The 11,803-nt window shown below is 49.7% G+C and overlaps 1 protein-coding gene across 3 annotated transcripts; it reads right to left on the bottom strand.

Moving 5' to 3' along the window:
• Positions 1–216: 216 nt before the first annotated feature.
• PHB1 (prohibitin 1) lies at positions 217–10,399 on the bottom strand. 3 transcript variants are annotated; one of them, XM_060082211.1, is made up of 8 exons: positions 10,324–10,393; positions 9,558–9,644; positions 9,020–9,134; positions 7,221–7,382; positions 4,473–4,615; positions 4,207–4,323; positions 1,914–2,009; positions 217–572 (listed from the first exon to the last, which is right to left on the bottom strand). In XM_060082211.1, exons 3-8 carry the CDS (start codon positions 9,105–9,107, stop codon positions 360–362), a joined length of 819 nt encoding a protein of 272 aa, XP_059938194.1. In that variant the 5' UTR covers positions 9,108–9,134; positions 9,558–9,644; positions 10,324–10,393; the 3' UTR covers positions 217–359. The 3 variants fall into 3 exon arrangements, with proteins under 3 accessions (XP_059938194.1, XP_059938195.1, XP_059938196.1); XM_060082212.1 differs by lacking the exon at positions 9,558–9,644 and having other exon boundaries at positions 10,324–10,399; XM_060082213.1 differs by lacking the exons at positions 9,558–9,644; positions 10,324–10,393 and adding an exon at positions 10,247–10,314.
• Positions 10,400–11,803: the final 1,404 nt, after the last annotated feature.

The following is an 11,803-nucleotide window of genomic DNA, read 5'->3' as shown; positions in this document are numbered from 1 at the left end:
CAGTTTACTCAGGCCGCCCACTGCCTCCCAGCTCATCACACACATGGCCCTGCCTGTCTTCTGCTAACTGCCAGTGCCTAGGCTGGAGTGCCAGCAGGCCCCAAAGACGGGAGCCAAGCTGGTCTGTGTAGACACTTGGCAACTCTGGGTAGGGAGGTGGATAAAAAAAGGGGATGGAAAGGAGAAGAGTGAAAGAGCTTCACCTGATCAAGTAACTAGAGATCCGAAGTGATTTTACTTTTATTTCCTTCACTTTAAGCCAATCATGAAGTTTCACAGTGATTTCTGGGGCGGGAGAAGGAAGGTGGTGGTGAGCATCATGGGGGCTGGGGTCCAGATGGCCCCAGGAGGTGCGGGTCTCACTGGGGCAGCTGGAGGAGCACCGACTGCCCACTGGGCAGGTAGGTGATGTTCCGGGAGCGCGACAGCTGGTACGCGATGTCCTCCGCCGCCTCCAGCTTGCGCAGCTCGATCAGGCCGTCGCCCGCAGTGGTGAGCGAGTTGGCGATCAGCTCCGCGGCCTTGGAGTCACCCTCCGCAGAGATGATGGCTGCCTTCTTCTGCTGCTCAGCCTGCGGGGGTGGAAGCGGAGAGGCCAAGATCACACCTTGGGGTGCTGGATGGCGGCTGCAGTCTCAAAAGAACCACGTTGGGCACCCTCACCGGGTCCTGAAGGAACTCTGGGACTTTACCTCCCCCTCCAGACAGGGTCAATGAGCACTGTCCCCCCAGCCCTCCTCTCCTGCCTTGCCACCACAGGGACACATTTCTGTTGGCTACATAAACAGCGTCTTATTTAAAAGTCCTCAGTAATATGCAGCAATCCAGTCCGGCCACATACTCCGAGGCAGGAGGACCCCAGGCCGAGGAAAGCAGGAGAGAAAGAAAGATGGAATTAGTCCTCATCTTTCCCTCCAGCCCCAAGTCAAAGCGACTTTCATCAAAACCAGTGCAGCTAAGTAGGGGCAGCAGGCACGGGACGCTCCCTAAAGTCGCTCTTGGGCTAAACTGGTTCCCGACCAGGAACTCAGGCACCCAGAACGAGACCTCCTGGCCTTGCCTACCCTTACCAACAGGAGGACGTCTGTCTGCAATGCATGACCTTCAGAAGCACGGAGAACACAGTGTGGAGCCTCTGAGATGGACAGACAGCTGTTCAACTGAGGTTCTGGGACTGTCCACTCCACAAATGTTTAGTGACACCTAGAATCTATCCCAGGCATGGTTTGGGACATGTTCTAGGTGCTGGCGAGAGGCAGAAAAAAGTGGAAAAAGAAAAAATAAGTCTCCATCCACATGGAGTTTATATTCTCTAAAGTTAAATGTCTACCCATATACCTCTCTTTTGCCTGATTCTAAGGACTAAGGTGTCCTGGATTAGGAATAAAAATCCAAGAGAATTAGTGGTGGGGAGAAGGGAATATATGAAATAAATACACCTTTGCAAAGACCAAAAGACCAGGCCCTATGCAACTATATTGCGTCCCAGCACACTCTGACTCATCTGGATGGATTTAGTGCTTGAAAAAAAAATCCACTGATGACAGTGCACCTGGTGCAACGTTTGATCCCTTTTGCTGTCAGCTTTCACTGTGTAACCACAGTTAAGAATGACCTCTCAGTGAAGCTGAAAATATTCCAGAAGAAACGTTTTTATTTGTGGGAGAGTGTTTTTGATCTTAGGGACGTGGAAAAAAAAATTACCCTTCAGTGATTTAAGAACATAACTTCACATATCCCTGACTAGACCCCGAAGACTCTGGAACCAATTGCAGGAGTACAGTCCCTTCAATCCCCTTCCGATGATCCCGGAAGATATGACAGATGATGAATTTCCAGGCCACCCAGCAAACAGGGAGGCTGAGCACAGGAGAAAGGGGAGAGAGGCTCCTGCCATCTGGTTGAGAGCTCACCTTTTCCACCACGAATCTGGCCCTCTCTGCTTCCTGCTGAGCCACCTGTTTGGCTTCCACCGCTTCTGTGAACTCCTTCCCGAAGGTCAGATGCGTCTAAGGGGAGAGAGTGAGCACGAGACGAGGCAGGGTAATGGCTTCGACAGCGCTGCTGCAGGGCCCGCACGGCCGCTGGAGGAAGAGGCCGCGAATGGCTCCAGCAGCTGGAGACAATGTGAGGTCAGAGCGCCCTTCCACCTCCACAGCCGTGCCCAAACTGAGCTCACACCCCAGAATCCTCGGCTGCCCAAAGTGCTCCTGGACCTCATTCGGGCACCCTCAGGTACAACACAGCCCACGGGCACCAGAAGGCATCTACTCGACTGACCACCTCCCTGGGGGAGGAGACCTGTGGGTTCCAGGACCCCCACCACTGACTAGTGCTCTTCCAAGGTCCTTTGAGGGCCTGCTTGAAGCCCCCAGAGAAGCCAGATGGAAAACTGAGCCCCTGAGCGTGAGGGATGCAGCTGGTTCTCAGGGATTCAAGAGTGTGATGCTCTCTGCTTATGACTTAACCAGGCCACTGCTTTCTCACAGCATCTCCACCACAAAACAGGAAGAGGATGAGAGAGACGATTTCCAAATCATGATTTTGCAAATCATGGTTTTCCCTATGTGTGAGTGCTTCTGATAAAGGGTTTAAAAGAAAGAGAAGGCAGGTAAAGACATTGCTTCGGGTGAAGGTTTAAAATTCTGATTATGCATAGGTCTTCCCTAACAACATGAGTGACCGAGACTTCGCTGAAGTGATGTATCTGTAATGACAGTGCAAACAACGGAAACAGATCTCAGCACTACTAATGCCCAGTCTAATTTATCTATATTTTTTATTAAAAGGGAAGAATAAAGGGGATAACAGCATTGGTTTTGCTACCAAATTCTACTTGTTTCATTTCCTCCACTACCCTCCCAACCTCTGCTTTAAAAAAAGAAAATAAGCGGCTCAAAACTTCTCCTGAAGAGTAAATCCCAGTCCAACGTCTTCCAGAATTTTTGACACTCCTAACTCTTAAACTGCAGCTGTTCTACCTCGCCTGCTCCATTTCTGGACTCTTGTTCAAAGTTTGCGAAAGAAAATACAATCCTGAGCAATGAAAATGCAATGCGTAATTAAGGAATAAAATTTCTTTCTAAAAGGGCCAGCTGAGGGCAGCAAATTCCCCATGAAACCTAATTTTCTTCGCACACCTCTTAGATATGGTTTCTTGTGGTCAACCCCCATTTCCCCAGGATGGAGTATGTGGTTAAAGTCTAGCAAAATGCCAAGCTTCTCCTTAGGCTTTCACTTAGTGTGTTCTCACGGCCACAGTGTTTAGTTTAACACTAAGTGGGAGAGCCTGAGCAACCAGTCTGGTCCAAGGAGCCAAATGGCTGCAGCCTGGCGTCTCGCCAGTAGAGGGAGCCCACGAGCCCTCCCACGGCTCAGGCAGTAGCTGCACGTGGAGCAGCGCCCTGGGGTGAGCGCAGGGTATGTAGAGTGTTACTGTTTAAACAGTTGCACAGATGCTGAGGGGGAAGCTGTGCCTTTCCCCAGCGACGCACAGGAGAACGGAACGGGGAACACTCTACCTCACCACCCGAACAAATCACGCCAAATGATTTTCCCCGGAGAATCAGAAACACGACCCCTTCCCCTCACCCTCCTCGATCTGAAATGCTATCCTGCCTGTATTGCTTTCTGTCTGCATTGCGGCATTCAGTGTCATATAAATACACAGACCACACAGTCTCAAGAGGATAGCTTATGCCTCAGAGATGCCCCCTGCCTCCCACACCAGGCTTTGGGAAACAGAACCATTCATGTACACTCTATCACCTTTCATGGGGAGGTCTCAGAGCTCACTTCACTGCGCTTTAGACCCTAGGTGTTAGGAAATTCCCCGGGGTCAGGCTGGGAGGTCTGTGCTAGCGAGAAAGACTATCCAAGCTGTTCCCTAATCTCTACCGGGCAATTTCTGCCTGTGTCAAACAGGGTTAACACGACATCACTTCCTGGGGAGCTCGGGGGAACATTCAGTTCGGGGAAGATGAAAAATCTAGTGGTCAGGGCGAAAAATTAAAAGAAAAATGTCTGTGGCACAGGGGAGGTAAAAGAACCTTCTTCTGAAAACAAACCCATGGAGACTGCCACATGCCACCAAGAAGGTTCCATGTTTTCAAGCCTTCATTGAGTAAAGTGGAAGGTAGGACCTCACAGTGTCTACCCAGATATGGAATCAGGCACCCTCCCCTGCAGGCACCCCAAGACCCTTACCAAGGATACGTCATCCAGGATGAGCCCAAAGGTTGCTGCTCGCTCCGTGAGGTCATCGCTCACCTGTCTGGAGACCAGCTCTCTCTGGGTGATCAGTTCTCCGGCATCAAAGCGAGCCTGGTTCCAAGGGAGGGAAGAGGAGCCGGTCAGGACAATGAGGAAGCGGAGTCCCAGCCAGTCACCGCCAAGCTCTTCCTGCCACCTAGCGATCTCCTGGGGGCCGGGCTCGAGGCTCGAGGCTCGAGGCTGAGGCCCTGTTCACTCACCACCACGGACTTGAGGATCTCTGTGGTGATGGACGGCAGCACGCGCTCGTCATAGTCCTCTCCGATGCTGGTGAAGATGCGGGGAAGCTGGCTAGCGACCGGCCGGAAGAGGATGCGCAAGGTGATGTTGACATTCTGTAAATCTTAGGGTGGGGGAGAAGTGCTGGAGTTAAAAATAAAAACCAAAGTGGCCTTCTACGACCTCTCCTACCCCAAATTTGCTATAATTTATAAGTAAAGTTGCTGATTATCAGATCCTAGAGGGTGAGGCGCACCTGTGCGTGGTCTCCTTGGTAGAGAACCCAGCATGGCATCAGTGTTAAAAACTTCTCAAAGGATTTTGGTGATGACAGCTTTTCAGTGTGTCCTGAATGCCCTCTGATATAAGCAAATTCAGATTGTATGTCTAACAGTTGCCATGGATATGCCTGGAACACTGAATATTTTAAGAAAACAGATAGGCCAATGCCAAGAATTCTAGGGTAAGGCCTCTCCAAGGCCCGGTGAATGTGGCCCGAGGTAGGAGTGTGCCTCAGAGAGGTGACCGTGGGTCCAGCAGACTAGCAGTCTAAGGCCTGGCTGCGGCCTCTACTCTGCTCTTTACTAATTACGCGGGCTCACTAAGCCTTAGCCTATCTCAGCTTATTTCCTCACATGTAAGAATGGGGATGGGGCTTCCCTGGTGGCGCAGTGGTTGAGAGTCCGCCTGCCGATGCAGGGGACACGGGTTCGTGCCCCAGTCCGGGAAGATCCCACATGCCGCGGAGCGGCTGGGCCCGTGAGCCATGGCCACTGAGCCTGTGCGTCCGGAGCCTGTGCTCCGCAACGGGAGAGGCCACAGCAGTGAGAGGCCCGCGTACCACCAAAAAAAAAAAAAAAAAAAAAAGAAAAAGAAAAAAAAAAAAGAATGGGGATGATTTCATCTGCCTCCCAGGCATGTTGGGAGAAACCGAAGGAGGAAACAGATATAAAAGCACTCTGTCAAATACGCAACAGATGTAAGGGGTTATCAGACTCATCTAGAGGCCGTTTCTCATTACTTGGCCGAGTCAAAGGACACAGGGAGGGAATTACAACTTCCCCTGACAACGCAGTCCTGCTTGGAGCTAAGGCACTGTCACAGGCTGCTTGCAGCCATCAACAGTATGGACCAAACACCCATGAGATGAGTTCTGAACCAGGCACCAGAGCAGGAAATGGTTATACACCCGTCCCTGATCTCTGCAAGTTCCTATCAAGTTTTGAAGACAGGTGTATAACGTATCCTTAGAACTGCACAACAGTAGAGAAAGAAATCCCCAAAAGGTGGAAAGTTCAGAACTAGGCCTTTAAGTTAAAATATGATGTTTCTTGATTAACCTCACCCCACCGCTGATTTCCTCTGATGTAGTAGGCAGGCCAGACCCTTTACAGGAGGCTCCTCCTCTCTCTGGCCAGGAGCGAGAGGACAGGTTAGTGAACACCAATGTACCCTTTCCCCTCCTCTGCCCGATGCACTTCTCATCCTAAAGTGCCAGTGCAGACGTACATTCCTCACAGGAGCTCTCTTCTCTGCTTCCCCTCCATGCTGTAGTCACCACGCCCCACTCTAATGCCTGTCCACATGGCTATCTCCCTAGCTAGTCCAAGCTCCTAAAGGTTCCTACTTTAGTCAACTTTGAACTACCCCACCCTCTGACCCAGCACAAAGCCTGACACCATCACAGAAAGCAAACATCTACTGAGGAACAGCAACATCCATGCAACCCTCTCCTGCTGCACAGAAACTTCACGGCCAAGACAGCATCTGCCACTACATTTACTGCCTGTGCACCTCTATGTGTACGATGCGGGGAGAACCATGACAGCAGTTCATTTTAGGCTCCAACTGGGAAGCCAGTGGCGTGTCAGACCAGATTGCTCTCAGGGATGTGGGCCTTGGCCTGGGAGATAACAATGTGAGGGCAGCACCTCTGGAAACAGAGGCCTTGGAAAGCAAGGCAAAGGGTAAGTCAGCTGTGAAGGCAAACAGAACGGCTGGAGATCGGTTTACAGTCACCCTGGGGAACAAGAACTGATGGGAAGGGTCAACCGAGGGAGCAAAGGCACATTTAGGTTTCTCTAAAATTGGATTGCTATGTGACTCTTGAAATATACCTTTGTTCATTTCTCTAAATTTGTACAACTGTGTGTGTATTTTAAGTATATAGGCATACGTCATTTTCTTGAGCTTCACAGACACTGCATTTTTTACAAATTGAAGGTTTGGGGCATCCCTGTGTCAAACAAGTCTATCGGCACCATTTTTCCAACAGCACCTGCTCACTTCATGTCTCTGTCACATTTTGGTAATTCTTGCAATATTTCCAGCTTTTCCAATATTATTATATTTGTTATGGTGATCTGATGATGGTTAGCATTTTTTAGCCATAAGGTATTTTTAAATTAAGGTATTGTATATATATTGTTTCTTTAGAGATAAAGCTATTGCATCCATAACAGGCTACAGTATGGGGTGAACTATATGCACTGGGAAACCAAAATATTCGTGTGACTTGCTTCATCACAGTATGTGCTTTGCTGCGGTGGTCTGGAACTGAACTCACGACATCTCTGAGGTATGCCTGTATATTTCTTTCTCTGCAGCCACATAAAACTCTTCACGGAAAATATGCCAGGAATTCGTATTACGAGAAGTTCAACCCGTTCGGGGTCCCACGGCAGCCCTTCCACACTCTCTACTTTACCTGATCCACAGACATGACTCACCTTTGCTCCCAGTGATTACTGGCACGTTCCGTGGTCGAGAGCGGCAGTCAAAGATAATCGGTTTCTGTACCCAAGGGATGAGGAAGTGAGTCCCTTCCCCTACGACAATGTCCTGCACTCCACGGAACCGGTCAAAGATGACAGCTCTGTGCCCAGCATCCACTAGGAAGGAAGGATAGTGGTGGGTCAGAAAAACCCCCTCACCCTTTAACCAAGAGGATCATGATTTTGAAAATCCCTGGTGCCTTCCATTCATTTATTAAGTCTCCCCCCTCCTGCTCTTACTTCCTACACTTCTGGTCTCTAGAGGCCTCTAAACAGCTATAAAACTAAGCAATCATTTCCCATCCCACATGTCCTCCCAAGGACTTCGGTAATAGGATCTATTCCTCAGCATCCTTTCTCCTTGAAACAACTGGCTGCTGATTTTCTGATTAACCACCTCCCCAAACTTCTTTCTAAAACTCACCAAGGTCTTCACTGTTACCACAGTCCATCCTGGGTCCAATTTAACTCAGTGTTTCCAGAAGCAGCATCCTCCCTATGGCAATCCTAAAATTTGGAAGGCCCCACTTTTTCTTTCCAATAGCTTGGTTTCTCTAAGGTTTGAAGGGGTTATAGAGCTGTCTTGCTGATTCAGAAAGAAATTAGTAATGGTGACTACTGTTTAGCTATTCAGGGGTGGCCAAAAAGATCAGAGTATAAAGCTGTGCCATAGAAGGAGAGCAGGCTTTCTTTTTTTTTTTTTTTAAATAAATTTATTTATTTAATTTTTGGCTACGTTGGGTCTTCGCCGCACGCGTGCTTTCTCTAGTTGCAGTGAGCAGGGGCTACTCTTCGTTGTGGTGCATGGGCTTCTCACTGCAGTGGCTTCTCTTGTTGTGGAGCACAGGCTCTAGGGGCACAGGCTTCAGTAGTTGTGGCACATGGGCTTAGTTGCTCCATGGCATGTGGGATCTTCCTGGGCTAGGGATCGAACCCGTGTCTCCTGCATTGGCAGGCGGATTCTTAACCAGTGTGCCACCAGGGCAGCCCGAGAGCAGGTTTTTCTGACCAGCCACTTTCTGTCTCTGCCTTTTTGGACATTACAGTTGGCCCAAACACCTTCACTCTGAAAGTAATCCTCCTCTTGTCAGGGTCACACACGAGGTGGGTCAATCTACTGCTACTTTCCAACAGTGAAAGCTGGAGAATATCAGAGGTGGAGGGGGTCTTAGACATAAACCAGTTCAATCCTGTGGCTTGACCAATGAGAAAGCTGAGGCCTGGGGAGGGGAAAGTGACTTGCCTAAGGTCACAAAGAAAAGTGGAAAAGCCAGCTTAAACACCCAGCACACTGTTAAAAGCTGGATAGTGAAGCTCAAAGATATTTTCTCTGGAAAGACTCAAACACACCAGAGCAAAGCTCCTGCTCAGGACAAGGTCACCGCAGGGCTAAAACCCTTGCTGAGTTATTCCACACACAGGCAGAAGAGAACAAACGAGCTCTCCGTTCCAGCTGCCCAGCGAAGTCCTGGCACTCTGCTGCAGCAACACTTTAAATTCACAAGAGCAGGTGGAAACGTCCAACTGGGCTGGGAGGCTCTTGGTGAATAAAGGCTCTGAGAGAACCTACGGCTACAAGGACAGAGGCCTTGATGACAATGCAACCATGTGGTGCAGGAGGGCAGGAGGTGAGCCCTCTTGGTCACAAACACATTCACGGACAGCGGCTGCCAACGGGAGTGTCACACAGGCTACGAAGAGCAATAGAAGTCCTCTGGCAAAGGGCAGTGACCCACCACCCCTCAGTGCCTCACCATTATACAAGGCGGAGTTCACCACGCCTCCTGCAACGGCTAAGGCCAGGCCAAACTTGCCAATGGACTCAAACACTTTGGCAGCCATGTCTTCTTCTGCTGGGCCTGCTCACACCTAAGTGGGTGAAACCAAAACAAACAAAACAATTCAATCCCCACATCCTCAGAGTAAAGCCCTCTCTGAGGCATCACACGGACCTGTCGAGTTGGCTATTTCTTTCCCCACTCGTGAGAGCTCTAAATTATCGACTGAAGGACATTTCATAAACAACACGCTGCAGCTTGTATAAGTGTATACTCAATGCCTCTGCGCTTCTTTCTTCTTTCTCTACTACTTAAGAAAAGGGGTCTGGGGTCCTTGGTTCAAAATGGGAAGGAGGCATGGGCTTGATACCCACAGAGAACTTAGCCCCACACCAAACACCCTCCCATTTCCTGGACAGTCAGGGCCCAGGAGAGAGGCTGCGTGGCTGGTTCTGTGCAATTCTGGTTCAGAAAAGAATGTGATTCCAAGAACAAAATAACAGTAATAGCTGACCTTTATACTGGGTAGTCTTCTAACAGCAATTTCCATATTTAATCCTCACACCAACCCGTATGAAGTAGGTAACTACAGATGAGGAAACTGAGGCACACAGAGACGTTAAGTTACACCAGGAGCCTAAGATCACGCAGCTCTGAGGAGGGCTACCAGGATTAGAACCTAGAGGTCTAATTCTAGAAGGCACATCCTAACTCCTCACCACGCAGCTTCTCCACATCAGGCGTTAAGAATGACCTGTTATTATAGAAGCAGGCGCTACATGACGTTCTGGGGTCAACATATCGCGAGAACCAATCGGGCCAGAAAGGCCCTAAACAGCTGCACCCCGAGGGAGAGCCCTGGAACGGGTGGGGGTAGGGGGGCTGAGGCGGGGTGGGCGGAGGCACGGCTGACCTCACTAGAATCTACTCCAGCACTTAACTTTGTCTAGCTCCGCCCCGTTGCCGTCGTCCGCTTCAGACTCCCTACCTCCTCCCCAGACCTCAACGTCTCTACCTTCATCTCTCCCCGTGCACTTAAGTCTTTCCTGAGACCCGGATGCCCAGCCCCGACCCCTCAGCTTTTCCATTCCTAAGAGCTTCTAGATGATTCCTCACTCTACGCAAGCCCTGGCTCCTCCCGTGCTCACCCCCCTTCCCCTCCGACACGAGGCGGACCCACGCATGGACCCCGCCCGCCCAAACCTGGGGCTAATGGGAGTGCAGAGGGGGACTGCGGAGACGCCCGGACGCGGGCCGCAGCAGCTCCGCTCCATTCTCACCTGCTCCCACTCTGACCTCCACATGAATTCCCTAGACAAACATACTGCGCGTGCGTCGGGCAGCTCCCCCCCCCTCTTCCCCGCCTTCCTTCCAAGATCCGTGCCTCCGATTGGTGGAGACGGGCGCTGTGCATTCTGGGAAGGGTGGCTTGCAGCCTTACTCTAGTTCCCGGGCTCTTCGCAGATGAACTACAATTTCCAAGAAGCCATGCAGCGGCTGGCCCGCGCTGAAAAACCTTTCTCTTTGGTGGTACTAAAGGCCTAGAGGTTGCCGCAAAGCCTTTTGGGTGCTGTAGTTTCTTGAGGGATAAATGCACGTGCCTGTCCTGAACAGATTTGGAGCCTGCTAGAAGATGGGCGCTAAGGCCCTGGGAAGGAGAGGCTGGGCCTGCTGGCTGGTGTCAGAGAAGGGCAAGGGCAAGTTTAGGGCTGATGAAAGAGGGCAGGTGAGCACGCTGCAGAAAGTCGTGGTGAAGTAACTGGTGGGCTGAGAGATTGAAGGGCTGGCTTCTTTCCAAAAACCTATCTAGCAGCGACCTGAGTTGTGGGACCTTGATTGCCAGACCAGAGAGGACCATAGAGACACCTGGACTAGAAAATGAGACCCAGAGAGAGGAAGGGAGTCATTCAGGGTCATGCACCAATTTAAAAAGGGGTTGGGCTGAGTGTGGGTCCTGTGGACACATTTTTTTTTTGGTCTAAAAATGGTGGTTAATTTTCTATTGAATTTTATTTGTTTATTTTAAATTAATTTTTATTGGAGTATGGTTGCTTTACAATGGTGTGTTAGCCTCCACTGCACAACAAAATTAATCAGCCATACACATACAGATATCCCCTCCCTTTTGGACTTCCTTCCCATTTAGGTTACCACAGTGCGTTAGGTAGAGTTCCCTGTGCTATACAGTATGTTCCCATTAGTTGTCTATTTCATACATAGTATCAATAATGTATACGTGTCAATCCCAGTCTCCTGATTCCTCCCACCCCACCCCTTTCCCCCTTGGTATCCATACATTTGTTCTCTACTCTGTGTCTCTGCTTTGCAAATAAGATCATCTATACCGTTTTTCTAGATTCCACATATATGCGTTGTTATATGATATTTGCTTTTCTCTTTCTGACTTCACTCTGTATGACACTCTCTAGGTCCATCCACGTCTCTACAATTTCATTCCTTTTTATGGCTGAGTAATATCCCATTGTATACCCATTGGGATATTACTCAATTGGGATATGACACTCTCTACAATTTCATTCCTTTTTATGGCTGAGTAATATCCCATTGTATACCCATTGATAAAGAAGATGTACCACATCTTCTTTATCCATTCCTCTGCTGATGGGCATTTAGTTTGCTTCCATGTTCTGGCTAGTGTAGATAGTGCTGCTATGAACATTGAGGTGCATGTGTTTTTTTGAGTTATGGTTTTCTCTGGGTATATGCCCAGTAGTGGGATTGTTGGGTCATACGGTAGTT

Source organism: Mesoplodon densirostris, chromosome 18 (genome assembly GCF_025265405.1).
Source record: "Mesoplodon densirostris isolate mMesDen1 chromosome 18, mMesDen1 primary haplotype, whole genome shotgun sequence".
Taxonomy (NCBI): Eukaryota; Metazoa; Chordata; class Mammalia; order Artiodactyla; family Ziphiidae; genus Mesoplodon; species Mesoplodon densirostris.
This window is presented reverse-complemented; position numbering and strand designations above follow the sequence as displayed.

Excerpts from the sequence above, each read along its gene's own strand:
- PHB1 (XM_060082212.1), bottom strand. The coding sequence starts at position 9,107 with ATGGCTGCCAAAGTGTTTGAGTCCATTGGCAAGTTTGGCCTGGCCTTA. Across the intron at positions 7,383-9,019 it reads GAACTCCGCCTTGTATAATG|TGGATGCTGGGCACAGAGCT; the intron begins GTGAGGCACTGA and ends CTTCCTTCCTAG. Across the intron at positions 4,616-7,220 it reads AGTAATCACTGGGAGCAAAG|ATTTACAGAATGTCAACATC; the intron begins GTGAGTCATGTC and ends CCCCACCCTAAG.